This window comes from Callospermophilus lateralis, chromosome 8, assembly GCF_048772815.1.
Source record: "Callospermophilus lateralis isolate mCalLat2 chromosome 8, mCalLat2.hap1, whole genome shotgun sequence".
Lineage (NCBI taxonomy): Eukaryota > Metazoa > Chordata > Mammalia > Rodentia > Sciuridae > Callospermophilus > Callospermophilus lateralis.
In genome coordinates, this window is record NC_135312.1 from 39,076,110 (window position 1) to 39,092,106 (window position 15,997).

At 46.4% G+C, this 15,997-nt stretch overlaps 1 protein-coding gene across 1 annotated transcript in view; it reads right to left on the bottom strand.

The window, feature by feature from the left end:
* Positions 1–5,205: 5,205 nt before the first annotated feature.
* Scfd2 (sec1 family domain containing 2) overlaps positions 5,206–15,997 on the bottom strand; it is a 399,900-nt gene continuing 389,108 nt past the window's right edge. The window contains exons 8-9 of the mRNA XM_076864547.2: positions 15,459–15,578; positions 5,206–5,620 (exon numbers count right to left, since the gene is read on the bottom strand). Of these exons, the coding sequence (XP_076720662.1) occupies positions 5,528–5,620; positions 15,459–15,578 (213 nt within the window). The 3' untranslated portion in view covers positions 5,206–5,527. The remainder of the gene's footprint in view (positions 5,621–15,458; positions 15,579–15,997) is intronic.

The window sequence follows — 15,997 nt, forward strand, 5'->3', positions numbered from 1 at the left end:
CTCTACCATCCATCTTTAGTTTCTTCTCCTAAAAAGAAAATGGGAGGTTCGCAAGAACCAAATAGCCAGCCAGGCTCTGAAGTGGCAGATCCAGGACTCCATCCCAGGTTCTTATGATGCCACAGCTTAAAACTCTGGGGCCCGCTGTTCCTTGAATCAGACTCCACCAGGGACCTGCCTTCCCCACTCTGTTCTGGCCTGGGCCTGCTTCCTTCTGCTCCTGGCTCCTCCCTGGCCTAGCCCCCCTTTGGGGCTAGGCCACATCTGCTCTTGCCATCAGCCAGCTGCTGCTGCCCTCCAGCCCCCTCGGTAATAAAGATGTCCAGGCAGGAGGGGCGGCCACGCAGCCCGTCTGTCTAAGAACCAGCCGGACCCATGTCTGTCGTGATGTCTGGCTTTCGAGTTTCCTCCCTGCCTCAAATCAAAACCATTTGCAGGCTCTGCGGCAGGCCAAGCAGGGGCTGTACAGACAGGGATGGCTGATTTGCCAGCCTGGCCAGCTCTTAACCCCAAGGCTTAGGAGCTATGGATGTGTTTATAGAGAGATCCTTGTTTAGGAGAAAAATGGGATTTCAACATTCATCTTACACCCCAAGAGGGAAAAAAAGAAATCTATTTTCTGGGCAAATGAACAAGCTTGTGGGCAAATCCCCACAAAGGAGTAGTTGGGAAACTGTGATCCAGACTTGGCTTAGGGGAGATGGGATGGCTCAGAAGTCTCTGTAGAGAAAACTCACGACAGGCCCAGAGCAAGAGCGGGTGGGGGTGGGGGTCACAGCCCAGAAGGAATCATGGAGCTTGTCTGGTTACAATAAATAATCCAGGAAAACTGGTGTTGTTGGCACTCCCTTGAAAGTCTAAAGAGAAGATTCCAGAAAGTTCTTATTGTCCTCATTACTCCCGAATTTGAGAAGAGAACTGGATTACAGTTATTGCTGATGATGGCAAGACCCCAGCCACCCAATGCCTTCTTCTCACATAGTCTGCAAACCTCCCATCATCTTGTTTTGTCTCCTTAAATTCCTTTGAAAACAGAGATGGAGTTTCTTGATGTTTCTTGAGTAGGATGAAGACAATGTTTATAATACTGGGTTATTTGTTATTAAGATTTGGTTTCTGGTAACCAGGGTAAAATAAATAATAGTGGTCTTGGGGGCGGGAAGCTTGATGGAATTCTTTGTTATTTAAATGTGGCTGTAAGTAGGGGCCCTAGGAGAAGCAGAATATTTGCATAGGCCTGGCCCTGGGGACCATGCTGGGCTGAGTAATTAATTCTGGAGCTCTGCCAGACTCTGTTTGCAGAGGAGCTCCAGAAAGAGGCTTACAAAAGTACAAGTCAATTGCTACAAAGTATTTACACCTTTATCTACTGTTGTTTATAAAAAGTGGCCTGTGAGGTCCTTGGCAGGAGATTTGCATTTGTAAGTTGGCATTGACTCTGGCCAGCCAGTTCAGGTGGTAAACACTCACGCCAGGCCTGAGACAGGAGGAACAGCACTACCACTCAGCTCTGCATTTCATGTCACCTTTGGGTGGCTGAAATGGGGTGGGTGATCCCCTCAGAATGTCACATAGGACACAGGATAGAGGCATGAGGATGGGTAGAAAGGAGACAGACAGGACAACACAAGAGTAGCATAATTTGAAGTTCAGATTTATAAGTCACTTTCACATGCCTGATCACAAACAGCACTATTAAACTAATTATTAGACCTTGTCCACAGGTACACCAATACTATGCTGCATTTACAAAGCATAACAAGGAAGAAAAAGAATACCCTGTCCTGAAAATGGTCAAATGGCAGTAAATGACCCCCGACTGGCAACAGTCATGCCCAGTTACCAACACAAAGGAGAAATAAAAACACCCTCTTAGGTCATGTGCCTGTACTGTTGATCTCACATGTGGAATGTGCTAGTTAAGATGGTGCCATCACTTGTGCTCTACTCTGTCTCTCAGTGTGGACTTCTTTCTTTTTCTCAATAAGTTCAGTATGTGCTCACTTTGACCTGTCCTTAAATTCCTTTCTGTGACAACTTCAAGAACCCTAATGGCTAAGTTCAAGTCCACCTGCCTTTTGGGGATCTCCTTGGAACCCTCATCCCAATGACAAATGGACACATTTGGAAGAGAGTGAAATGGTAAATCAGGATGTCAATCTCAGATTCTCTATAACTATTTCTGAGTAATGTTAGTGATGGAGAAAGGACTCTTGGAGACAGATGGTCCTGCACAAGTAATCAGACATTAATCACGGACGGTGGTGACTCCAGTGAATGAGCTTACCTCATGCCATATTCCTGCTACATGTGCATCAGCTCTTTCAATTCTTGCCACAACCCAGTGTAGTAGGCCCATTGTCCTCTGATGTCATTGTCAGCTAAGACCAGGAAAAGTGAACCACTAAGTGAAAGAAGTGGAATTGGAATGTAGCCATGAGACTGGGCTACCAATACTGCTGTCAGGGTTATTTCGTCTTGGAAATGTACTGGACAAAGATATCCTCCATTTTTCATCTCCAGAGTGCCTTCAAACTTTTTCTTCATTTATTATTGCTCTCCTCCTGACACTTTAGCATTTTGTAAAGTAATTTCATTGGTGACTTCAGCAGTAAAGACAGACCTTGCTCGGGGGGTCACATGCTAAGCCATTGTGTTAGCAATGGCTCCATAGCATGCCTCCCTCGCCTGAGAAATGAGCACAGAAACAGTAGCAGAGAACTTCCAAGAGGGACAGTGGTTCCAAGAGGTTCCAAGATGTGCCAAGGGGACACCTCTTGGTACTATTATTATCTGTATTTTACAGATGCAGAAACAGGCTTGGAGGGATCCATATTGCTCTTAGTGGCAGAACTGACCCTGAGAAGGCTTCGGAGTTCTGTTCTGTACTCTGTTCCTTTGTAGAAGGTGAAGAAGGTAATTGGCAGCCCCTCCCTTGCCTGAGAAATGAGCACAGAAACAGTAGCAGAGAACTTCCAAGAGGGACAGTGGTTCTAAGAGGTTCCAAGATGTGCCAAGGGGACAGTGCTCCATTTCCTGAACCATCATCTTTTTCCTTATTTACTGAAGGCCCTTTGTGGGATTTATACCAAGTTTCTATGATGTTTTTGCTTTTTAACCAATCAGCTGTGTCCAGTCCTGTGCCTCCTGCCTTCTTATTCAAAGCAAACTGGCTAAGACTCACTTCCTCCAGTTCACCTTCCCTCCAAAGCCTTCTGCCATCTGCTTGTTCGCTGGCTCAGTTCCTCCAATCAGTGACCACAGTGATGGAAACAGATTATAAACAGCACTTTCTCCCCACCACTGAGAGACTAGGCCATGTTTAATGTGGCCATGTTTAATGCAGTATTGAGACCATTTTCAGGACATGGTAACTATTACATAGTAACACTTATAATTAGTCACTTTCTCCTATTATTATATAAAAATAGAAGACACTGAATGTTCTTCTGTAATATAAAAAAATTAACTTGTAAAAATACAATTGAAGTCACAAAAGTGCCAGGTGCAGTGGTGCACACCTGTAATCCCAGCTACTGGGGCAGCTGAGGCAGGAGGATCACAAATTCAAGGCCAGCGTCAGCAATTTTGCAAGATCCTGTCTCAATAAAAAAATATAAAAGACTGGGGATGTAGCTCAGTGGGAAAGTGCCCCTGGGTTCAATCCTCTTCACTGACTATACTCCAAATTTAAATTTTAATACCAAACAAAAATACAAGTTTGGTATTAAAAAAGAAAAAAAAAAACATAAGTATACAGAAAGCGAGACTCCCTCTTTTCATAGCCCTCCCATTGGATATTTTCTCCCAGAGGTAACCTTGTTAGGAGTTTGGTTCTATATTTCTAGAAAGCCTCCTTTGCCTGTAAGCATATGGTTTGCAACTTAACCTTGAGAAGATACTCACATAGGGCCCAGGCACAAAGGAAGCACTAGTTGCTTGTTCTGGGAGTGCCACCGAGTCAGGGATGTGTCTCCTCATGCATAACCATGTTTCGGAACCTAATAGAGGGCCTGGAATGTTATTGCAGGTGCTCACTCAACATGTGAGAATGAATTCAGATTTGAATTATATTATAGGTTTCTTCTAATTATACCATTTTATAAAATACTAGCCTCTGCTAACATCATAATGTCTTTGGGGCTACTGCCACTTTCTTCCTCATTCTGATAACTTTTAGACTAGCACGATAAAAAATAAATAAGTATATGAGGTCTCTGATATATTTCTTTAAATATTTATTTTTTTAGTTTTTGGTGGACACATCATCTTTATTTTTATTTTTATGTGGTGTTGAGTAACGAACCCTGTGCATGCCAGGCGAGCGCGCTACCGCTTGAGCCACATCCCCAGCCTGAGGTCTCCGATAGCTTGCACCAACAAAGAACTAGAGTGAGGGGCAAGAAAAAGAATGTCCATTTCTATAAAAAATCTTCACAGTTTTAAAAACAATTTTTTTAATTAAATACTTTTTAGAGAACTAAAATCAGATAAATGAGTGTTGTGGTTTAGTTTTATTTCCTCCACTTGTTCAATTCATATTAGAAACTTTTTCAGCTTTATTCCCTTGTTTCAAACATCTTTTAGAGATGCCAGAAATTTCCACCAATTGTACACCTATAAATGTCTGGGTTCCAAGCAGGTTTTTTTTTTTTTTTTTTTTTTTGTCTTTCTTTTCTTTTTCCCTAGGGTTCTCATATAATTTCACTAGGTGGGTCTCCAGAAAGAAATTTTAAACTTGCAGAAAAGATATATATTTCATTAGGAACTTGAAATCACAAAGGCCGTGGGGGTCGAGGTCCTGATCTAGACTCCCTGGGACAAGATTTCTTCTACTGGGCCTTCCTCTAGGGGGGAGGAAACCTCCAGGCAAGGCCAGTGCTCCCCTCGCCCTCTCTCCCACTGCTGTTCTAAGGAGCCTGGCAGCTCTGCCTCGCCAGCAGGCTGGAACAATGTGGCCCTTTGTTAGGCAGCATGATTTACAGCACACAGAGGCTGCCCCAGCGCCACCCCTCCCCTTGCCCGTCTTTTCAGAATTGTTTCAGATCAAGGGAGAAACAGAGCCTCAGACGCATCTGCAGCATGCCCTCCTCGGTTATGTAATCTTAAAGAAAAGCAAACTTTCCTCACACTCATAATTCTAAAGCATGCCTAAATTTTTCTTGGCCAATGTCAGATCAAAAGACTCATTGTCATCTACCCACACTTACCAACAGGCTTTTATTTAGAATTAATGAACTTACAGGAAGAATCACAAATAAAGAGTAAAGGACAAATGGAAATTATCACTATTAGGTCAGCTAAAGAGAACTTGACACTTTTAGAAAAATGAAAAAAACAACTTAAAAAAATATACGAGCAATCCAAACAGAGTACCTCGCTGCTCAGTTATCAAGACTCTTCCGGCAGAATGTGGTCATACCCACAATTAGCAACAGGGACACTGGTTTTGGAGGCATATCTGGAATGGGGACAGATGACGGTATTGGTATTCCAGCTTGGGCAGGTCTTATCTTCTTAGCAGTTGTCAGAAACCAAGGTCTGGATGTAGTCGATCAGTTGCAAATAACAGCTCGGGAATGTTAAGTGGCTTCAGGAGCCGTGTAGACAGTAGGATCACCTAACAACAGGAAGGGCAAACACACAGCAGAAATTAGGAAAGTCAATGCTGGGTTATTAGATGATAAGAAATAAAAATGCAATGCGTAAATTTGGAGGGGTGTGGAGAGAACCTCAATGAAAAAGGCAAAAGGTACAGGTTGAACACCACCTGGTGCCAGTGTCCTGGATGGAAGGAGGGATGCAGTCTAGGGAAGGTGGCCTGTGGGACAGCTGGGACGTTTACCAGACCTTTAACCAATGTTGTACATAGAACAGCTAAGAGGAACCCTGGGTGCACTGGGGCGGCTGGGCCCAGACACCACCTTGCTGTTAAATTGAATGCAGTAATTTGACCTCAATATTGAGGTTTCTTCCACTTTCAGGAAGACTTTGCTCCTTGAAGGGAGCAAATGGAGGTGAACCCAAGGTGGGGAATGCTGTTGTTGGGGATGACAATGATGACTCTATTAGTTTCTCCATATCATAAGCCAAATGGCTTAAATAACAGAAATCTCCTGTCCCACAGTTCTGGAGATGAGAAGTCCAAGATCAGCCCATAAGGTTGGTTGCTTCTAAGGGCTGCAGGAAGAATTCGGTCCACACCTTTTTCTCACTTCCCTGTGTATTCCCTTCTACTCATGTTTGCCACTGTGTCCAAATTTCTCCTTTCTATCTGGACACACTCATATTGAATTGGAGTCCATGTGAATGATCTCATTTTAACTCAATCATCTGCAAAGACCACATTTCCAAATAAGGTCACATTCACAGGTCTTAGAGGATGGGGTTAGAACTTCAACATCTCTTTTTTAGGGGGAAACATAATTCAATCTGTGATAATTATGCTGATGATTGCAGCTGATGTTCATTAGTTCTTATGCTACACAGGTTCTGAGGACTATCTCTAATCTCCATTTAATTCCTCAGCATACCCTTATGGAATAGTTGTTATTATTCCTATTTTGTAGACAGAAAAACAAAGTACAGAAAGGTTAAGTAGCTTTTCCAGGACAAATGTACGTGGGTAAGTCAGGAGCTGTTGAGGCTCCAGGATCACCTGTCTGTCACCTTTGGGCTCTCTGGCCCCTTGTTGGGTGATGCTTCCAGCTCCCTCAGCCTGGACTTCATTCTGGGGTGGATTTCTCTCTGGAACACTGGGAGAACCTGATCCTAGGGCTGGGGTGTGTGTGTGTAATGCTTGGTAAGTGCCCAGTGAGGTTTTGCCCAAGCAGGTGCTGTAACCCCCTCAGCAAGGAGGTGACTGTGGGAAATGGGGGAGGTGGTACTAGAGTTGGAATTTCCCAAGCCAGCGTCTGAGTGAAGGGGATTCTAGGGTGGCAGCATGACTGGGCTTCACCTGGCCATACTGCCTGGCCCTGTTACTTTGGAGGGAAGCAAGTTGGTCTGGACACATCCCATCCCCTGATTCTTATCCCCCAAAGTAGTCCTCAGTCCACTGTTCAAAACGGTAAAGTGACCAGATCCCATTTCAGCTGGTTCACTGATGAAAACAAAGTCTACATTCCCGCATGAAGGAAAAGTGGAAGGAACTAAGAAAGGAGAAAAGGAGGTCTTTCATCATTTTCTTGTTAAAGAAACAACTTTTAACAGTTTAATAAAGTTTTGTCTTTTTTTTTTTTAAGAAAAAACACTAGTTATTGAAAACATACAGTTTACTTGTTCTTTAAAGAGAATTATTAAAAAAAAAAAAATAGGTGGCTAGTGTCTTATGGCTGAATCGTATTTTGGCAGGAAAAAAAAAAACATGGAATTTGTGCTTGCCATTTTTCCTTGAAAGCAGGCAAAGAGTATTTGAGGACACTGAGTGAATATGAGCATCCTCTTATCACCCACACGTGTGGCTTAGACACTGTGGGCTTGGAGAGGGTCTCTTCTCATCCCAGGTCTGCACCAGGCCTAGCAGGTGAGTGTGATGGTGGCTACCAGGCCAGAGCCCACTGCAGACCCTGAGTGATCCAACTTCACTGCTGATAGGCTACACACCCTCTGGAAAGTCACCTAACTTCAAGTCCCCATGCCTCAGCTGTCACAGAAGGAAAAGAATGGCCTGAGCTCCCAGGATTGACATGAGGATTACATAAGCTCCTGTGTGGAGAGCACAGAAAGTGCTCAACAAGCGTCAGCTGCTGTTTTACTGTGATTTTTTTTTTTTTTTTTTTTTTTTTTGGTCACAGGCCTCCTTTTGAATATTATGTAAGTTAAGAACTCTCTAGAAAAATACACATATGCTCATATATAACTTTTCAAATGCAGTTTTAGGAGAGATTGGTGGACTCCTAGGGATCCACAGAACACAATTAGGAAGCCCATTTAAAAACGCTACATAAAGGCAAAAATTCTTTGCACACTCTCTGGAAGCAGAGTCTTCTGAGGTAAGAGAGGCCATTAATGGTTAATATACCAAAGGACCCAGCAAGGCAGCACCCCCTGTGACTTGCCAGTCCCCATCATACAGCCAGCCCCTGCTGTCCTGACGTCCTTGGTTCTCAAAGTTTGCTGGCAGAATTGAGGAACCTGGAGATTCAGTTGATGTCTGCATTTCAAGAGCAGCAATAACTGAACACCTGAGAGTGGAGGATCTATCACTCTTAGGTGGCGCGCTGGGCTCCTGACCATGGCCGACAGAGACTGTGGATCCACTGTCCACCACTGAGCTGGTACCCAAAGACCAGGTGCCTCACATCTAAACAAGCAAGTATTTACACACACCCCAGGCAACAGCTTAGTGAGAGCTAAACCAGAGTGTCTGTGGCCCACTCTGTGGAGAAGTGAAAAGAAACAGATGGAAAACAGAGGCAGCTCATAAAGTCGGTTAGGTGGCCTTTGAGGACGGGAAAGCCAGGCTGAGTCCATGGATTCTTCCCAGGAGTGAGAGGTTAAGAGTAAAGGTTCAGGAGCAACCAACTGGAGCTGGAACCCAGCTGACCCTGAAGAAGTTGTTTAATCATGCAGAGCCTCAGTTTCCTCATCTGTTAGGTATAATGTTTATGAGGATCCAATGGGAACAACTGTGTAAAACACTGAACACAGTAGGATCCAGAGGGGCCCAAGATGGCGGTTCTATCACCGTCTTGATCGCCATCACCACCATCGCCACCCTCACTGTTTGCTTCCTCTGCTGCACTCCTCTTGCTGCCCTTCCTCTGCTGTGCAGCCCCTGCTGTCACTAGGGCGATGCAGGGGAGGTGGAGTTGCCAGAACCTTCTTCTCCACCAAGTGTAAATCTGAGGGTATTACTCACAGGCTTCAAATCCTTGCCGCCTCCCCACTGCCCTTTGATAAGCCCAGCTCTCTGGAGAGTCTTCCAGGCTTCAGAATCGGCTCCTAGCTCAGCTCTTCACACCCCACCCCCTGCCTTCACACCCCTCACCATCAGTCCATGCTCCAGACACTCCAAATTATTAGCAGTTTTGTAACTGGCTTTTTCAGGGACAATTTAAAAAGTCTGGAAGAAGGTTTCCCTACTCTTGGGCTGAAGACATCTCAGTTGTCCTTCACTCTGCTCAGGTGTCACGGCCTCCAGAAAGTCTTCCCAGACTACCCTCCCCCAAGACTGTGTCCTCATGGTGGTTTATAATTCACAGCTTTCTCCATTTCCTCCACTGGGCTTCTTAGCACAGTTCCTGATACAGAGCAGGTCCCTGATTTAGTGAGTTCATAAAGAATTGATGAACAGAAACTGTACAGCGAAGGAGGCAGGGAGTTTAGCAATGGTCAACAGGAAGGTTTTCACTCAGAGAAGCTCTGGGAAAAGATGCTCCAATGGCTCTGGTTTTCACATGAATTCAACAAAAATCTACTCATCTAAAATTCCTATTAAAGAGCAAGTGGGGTCCCCTGGCTGAGTTCACACACAGTATGATAGGGACCCTTAGGTATTTTTTCATCTTAGGCATTTTTGACATTCAGACTGCTTTTGAGTATTTTTCTAGTTGGTTCAACTAAAGCCATTTCTGCACAAATGGACTCCAAATGGGGAAGGAAAAAAGACTCAAAAATGAAAAAGAAAATGCTCAGAAGAGCCTGAGACAGGCCTATCAGATGACACTTGGGTTTTTAAAACACAGCCAACAAGTGGGTGACAGGAGACAAACTAAATATTATCTCTAATGTCCTTTTAGAGAATGGCCTGCTATTAGGCAGTGAGAGCCCTAACGCAGAACCCAGGGCGGGCCCTGTCCTGGCCACCAGGCCACGCCTGGTCTCTGAGCTTTCTACTCCTTTGTCCCCCTTTTGTGTCTTTGCCCTTCTTCTCCGCCTCCCCTTCCTGCAGGGCGACTGCAGGGCGTCACTAAGTGTGGCTAGCAGTTCCACGGTGGAGTGTTGGGACGTGGAGATCCTTCATTAACAACAGGCATCTGGGACATAGCAGAAATCGGACATGAAAAAAAATGTGCTGGCTGACTGAGTCGGGGGAAGGACATTACATTCCCCAGAGCCAGGGAACTGATTCCCCGCTCCAGCACCTCCGGGCCCCATGCTGGTGGCGCTCTGCTCTAAGATGCCCTGCTCTCAGCACCAGGAGCAGCCCAGCCCCCAGAGACACCCAGCCCACTCTCTTGCTCAACCCTCCTCATCTGATATAATTTGCAGGTGCCAGCATCTTGCTGTTCTATTTCTGCTGAACGTGGAGGAACGTGGATGCTCATAACCCTCTGATTTCTAACACTGGGAATCAAAAGAAGCAGGGAATAATTTTGTTTTCTTCCTTTCTCTTTCTTGAGAGATTTTTCCCCCACCAAAAGTAACCCACATAAGCACAGGCACCACTATGCATATTCATTGACTTGAAGAACTATTTTTTGAGCACATATCATATTGGAGGCATCATCTAATTCTTGTGCGTGCATACACACCCATGTACACACTCACACACCTGTCTTAATTGTAAAAGGGTTTGATCTTACACCAATGGGACAATGGATTTTCCTTTTTTGGAAAATTCCTCGTAAACCATTTGACCTGCTTTCACCTTGTCCCAATCTCGGTGTGCTGTGCTTCAGGCTCCCCAAGAGCCTGGAAGTGTGAGATTCAGGTCATCTTTTGTCCCTTCTGATTTTTTGTAGGTGGAGTTGGTGTTTTTAAATTTACTCACCTCCCTCCCTGGGGCTTCTCATCAATTTAAAAATAACCTGGAAGCAGGTTTTAGAGCAGGATTTAGTTCTCCTTGAACCCCAGAAGTTGTGTGCAAAATTGTGTATTTGCATTTTTTGTCTTCCCCTAGTATTGAGGATTGAACTCCGGGGCATTTGAGTACTGAGCCACATCTCCAGCCCTTTATTATTATTATTATTATTGTTTTACTTTGAGACAGGGTCTCACTAGGTTGCCTGGGCTGTCTTCATATTGTGATCTTTTTGCCCCAGAGACCTGAGTAGCTGGGATTCTAGGGGTGAACCACTATACCTGACCTTGTGAACTTGTATGCCTGACCATACTTTAAAAAATATGATTATCATGTCCTCACTAAATATTCATCTCTGAAATGCAGAACTGCATGAAAGCAGGGTGGGTGATGAGCACAAGCCACCTCTGAAGAGTAGCAGGAGCCGGGTCTGCCTGCCCGCCTAGCCTCCTCTCTTTTCCTCAGCTGGCTGCTCCCTGTGCTTTCCAGCCCGGCTCCTCCATGTTATTTTCTTCTCACAATCACAGGCTTCTGAACTTACTGCCACCACCCGGCTGCACATCTCAGGTGACCAGAGCTGTCTGGCCACAAATCCCACACCAGGCAGCCAGTGAGTGAGGGGACAGGGGCTGGTGCTTGGCTGGGGAGGACTCCCACCTGGTTCTTGTGGCTCTCTGGGTGGGTTGGGGAGTTGAAGTCAAGGGAAGAGGGCTTTTTTGTGGCCAGGAAAAAGGACTTTTCCCAACTTGCCTCTTTCTCTCACCAGGATGTGTCCTGTGACCATAGACAGTGAGAGCAAAGCAAGTATCCCGTGTGAGTCCCACAGTCCTGGGGCCTAAAAGAGGGAACGTGTTTCTGGTTCCCCATGTTTCATGATATTCTTGTCACTCTTTGTGAGGGAAAGTTTGTTCCTGCAGGTGGCTTAAAAGAGTCCTATAGGCTTCCTTTGAATAGCTGATCCCTTATGTGCTTTTCGCATCTCAGATCCAAAGTGCTCTCCTCCCAGAGGAACCTGTGCCATCTAAAGGAAGCTTCTCCTCTGGTTTTCCCACCACAGCCCCCACCTGTATCCTCTGCATGTTCACCATGAGCTGCAGATCCTGCCTCTTATCAGTCACTCCCAGTTTTGAGAAAGCAGAAACGTATCTAGCTTGACTACTGCTCACCCTCTGCACAAATAGTGCTTGGCACAGAGTAGATGCTCAATAAATGTATTGTTGAGCGATAAGTTAATCCAATTTAGTAGAAATGATCTTAAGTGTCTCTACCTAGGTCTAAAAAGCACCCACAAACATATAGGATAGGGAAGATAGAGATTAGTAGCAATAGCTATAGAGATAAAGTGATTTTAGTTGTTCATATTCTCAATATGAATCAATAGGTTGGCATGATTTGTGTGGTCCAGAAAATCTTCTCTCTTATGCTACAATAATATAATAAATTTCTAATATTTAGTATCTGACAGTCAATGAACATGGATGAATATCCACTAAGTGGCAGACCCTCTTTGAGGTACTGGGAAACGATAGTTAAGAAAGGCAAAGTCCTGGAAGAGGTGCACAATAGAAAAGAAGCCCCAAAGGGAGGAGGATGAGACCCTGTGGGGTCTTGTGAGCCATGGCCAGGATGGGAGGAGGTGGCCTAATGTCCTCTGCACTGATCAGTCCACACAAGGGGATGGTTTTTTCAGTTCTAATTGTGTGAGAGAGAGAGACAAAATGAGGCTGATGGCAGCAGCCAGGATCACCAGGGGTCTCAGGTCTGTGTCACTGGGTGCAAGTGAGGTGGCTATAGGAAGTGAAGAGGAGCCCTGGGAGAGGAGAGGCACCTGCTTGGTAGGTCTGCAGGACTGCTGGGAAGACGGAACAGCCTCATTTGCTTTGAATTCTGTGTGGCCCCAGAGCTGAGTGAGTGAGGGCTCTCAGGAGGCTGACTGGGGCTGCGGCTAGCAGAGGTGGCCTCTCCTCAGGCCAGCCATGCACGGTGTGTGGATCCTGTGAACGCCCCCTTCAGTTAGGTTACACATATTCTTGACAGAAGTCTGAGTCCCCACAGGTAATGGAGCTGGTGCACATGTCATTGTGTAGATGGCTCAGCCACCAGGCCTGATTCCCAAGGTGCCTCTAAAAGCAGGAAACTGAACTCTTAGCTTAGCCGCCAGCCAGGGCAGCTGTGAGTCTGTCAGGTGTAGGAGAGGAAAATGCCAACACGCGTGATCCCCCTGCTTTCCCGAACTTGGAGAGGACACCGTGATAAATGACCCACTTCCCTTAATGCCTTGGGAATCTTCCCAGGGCCTATTAGCTCTTTGGGGAGCTTTGGGCACAAAGGACAAGTGGCAAGCCATTGACGCTGCTCCTTACGCCCAAAATTCTCTAAGAAGCTCTCTGGGCAGAAGACTGGGCACAGGATCAGATTGCGGCAAAGCCCTTGGAGGTTGGGGCTGTGTTGTCAAACTCAGGTCACAGGGCTTTGAAGACGCCTGCATTTATCCTTTTACAGCGAGGACTGCCATGTCTGCAGGCTGTTACAATGCATCCTTGTTTTGAAGAGCTAAGAATTGGGTTTACCGTGTTAGGGACAGTGAGAAGCATACTTTCTAATTTTTTTTTTAATGTGTTTTTCAAAAAAGGCAACTGCTCATTAAATAGATCTTTAACACTGCTGACAGAGAAGGTCCCAAATGCAGCAGAATTTACCAATTTATCAGAAGTTTCACTAGCTATGACCATAACAGGGTATAGTAATGACAGCAGGAATGGTCACAGCTAATGCCTGGTCACTCCTCTATTCAAGTACCTGTTGTAGCTCCCAAGTACCCAGTTCTGAGCTTCTCTAGTTGATTGTCTGGACACCAATAGAGACCAGGCTTGCTTGACATCACCAGGTGGCCCAATCACTTAACACAGACTAGTCAAAGGCAGAGGCAGGATTAGAATCCAGGCCTATCAAATCAAAACTGCTTCGTCAAACCAGTTCTCATGGAGTCAATAAATCCACCAAACTACTGAGTTCCTGCTACATGCTCAGGCCTAGAGAGCCCCGGTTTGTCCTCAGGGAATTCCTGAGGTTGAGGACACCAGGCCAGCAAAGAGAAAGCAGGTATGAGCAGGGCTTCACTGCACAGTATGGATCTGGGATGCCAGCAGAGGCGCAGGAAGGGCCTGGCTCAACAGCAGTACATCACAGAAGGGAAAACAGGGGCTCCCATCGCTGGCTGTGTGGACCCTGATGGCAGTGAGTTGATGCAGCACACAAAGATGACAGTAGGTCTCGGGCAGCCAGCAGAAATCCCACGGCCCCATCCAGCTGGTTTCTGTGCAGCTTGGTGGACAGTCCCCAGCACCAGCTGGCATCCTGCCTGAAGCACTGCACCTCTGTTTGGTGTTCTGCAAGCCACAAAGCATCGCCCAGCTGTGTGTAGAGGTGGCTCGAGGCTATGACCTCCAAATGTCAGGAAGATAACACCCTGGAACCAAGTCCCAATCAGGGGTGGGAGTCAAGGGGAGATATCCAGGTGATGCTGAGGCATGTCATACACGGTCCCTCAGGGCCCCAAGGAGGACTGGACCTCAGTTGTGTGCAGTATAACCAGCCCAGTGGTGCACCTTGTTCTGGATTTCGTCCCCTCACTGATGTCTGTTTCTCATCCCTCACTGCTGTTTCTTGGGATCATCTCCTAAGTAAACCAGCAGCTCTCGTGGCCCTGTGCCAGGGAAAGACACAGGGTGAGGGTTTAAATCTTACCAAGGTACTGACTCTGGGTCCCCAGTCAGACTGGAGCCTGCAGAGACTGAGGCACTCCTTTTCTGGAAGGCTCTTTCCTGGGCCATGAGCCTCAAACCCTCTTCCAAAGCAGGGTGGTGACTACTCAGAAAGGGTGGATAATCACCGTAGCCACCAGTGCTGCCAGCCGCCAGTCAGGCACCGTGTCAGAGGCACATTCTCAAACTGGATCTGATTTACAGCCAACCCACCCAGTTTTCTAAGTGAGAAAACAGGACCTTTCTCCCACAGATTCCTAGGATAGTCAAAGGCAGAGGCAGGACTAGAATCCAGGCCTATAAAACCAAAAGTTCTGTGTTTTGAACCTAGGTCTGCAGGGCAGGCTTCCTGTTTGGGAAATGGGATGGGACCTCACAGGAGAAAGCTACACACTAGTTATTGTCTTGGCGATATCTGTCCCCTAATGGGCACAGTTGGGAGGAGGTCTCTGAGTTGTCCCTCAACTATAGAGAGCCTATAAAGCAGGGCAAACTCTTGAGTGACTAAGCTCAGGTTGAATAATCAATGCACTAAGGAGTGATGATAGCGACACCTTGGCCTTGGAACCCAGACATAGGAAAGGATGGGGTGAGGAGAGCTCTCCTCCCTCTGCTCATTTCACCCACCCACCGTCACCCACCTGAGAGCAATTTACTTTGCAAGCAACACAGATTCAACTTAGGGTTAATTTGCTTGATGTGGGAATTAACCTGTCATAATGGACTCTATCAAAGTCCTCTACTGTGGGGAACGAAAGCCATTCAGAGGGTGCTAGGTTGGATCTAGACAGGAGGCTGGCAGATTCTGGGGCAAGCAGGGGACTGTGCTGAGGGCAGCAGCAGGTGGGAAAGAGAGAAAGCCAGGACAGAGAGGGACACCGGGACACCTGCTAGCCCCTCCCGCTCCTGCCTCTGGACTCTTGTTCTCATCACCCATGACTTCGTACCTGGGCTCCTGGCTTCAGGGAAGCCACAAGGTCTTTGACCATTTTGGCTTCAGAGACTGTGATGCCCCCCACCACGAAGAGGATCAGGAGTGGGTGGTCGCTGGGATGAGGCCGGCTCACCTGCAAAACAGAAGACCACCAGCGTCAGACGGTGGGCCCAGGGCTGCCACCTCATCATGCACATGGACTTTGAGAGACTATGATTTATCAGCCATCAGGTGTGTCAGTGCTTAGTGACTGAATTGACCAGGAAAATAACATGGTCCCTTATTATACCCATTTAAAGACTTTACCAAAAGAAAGGTCACAGGAGCTGGTGGCTACCAGACAAAAGTGAAGGCAGAGGATAGCACATTATATTCCTCAGAATTGTTCAGGTCCCAGCACAAACTTGCTTCCCTTCGTTGTTGCAGTGGTTACTTCCTTCAGAGCAGGTCCCACAGCCTGTGGCCACCATATTCTCTTATTTGTTTCCTGTCTGCTGTCTCTTGTACTAGAACAGAAACCTACCAGGGTAGGCACCTTATCTACCTGCTCTC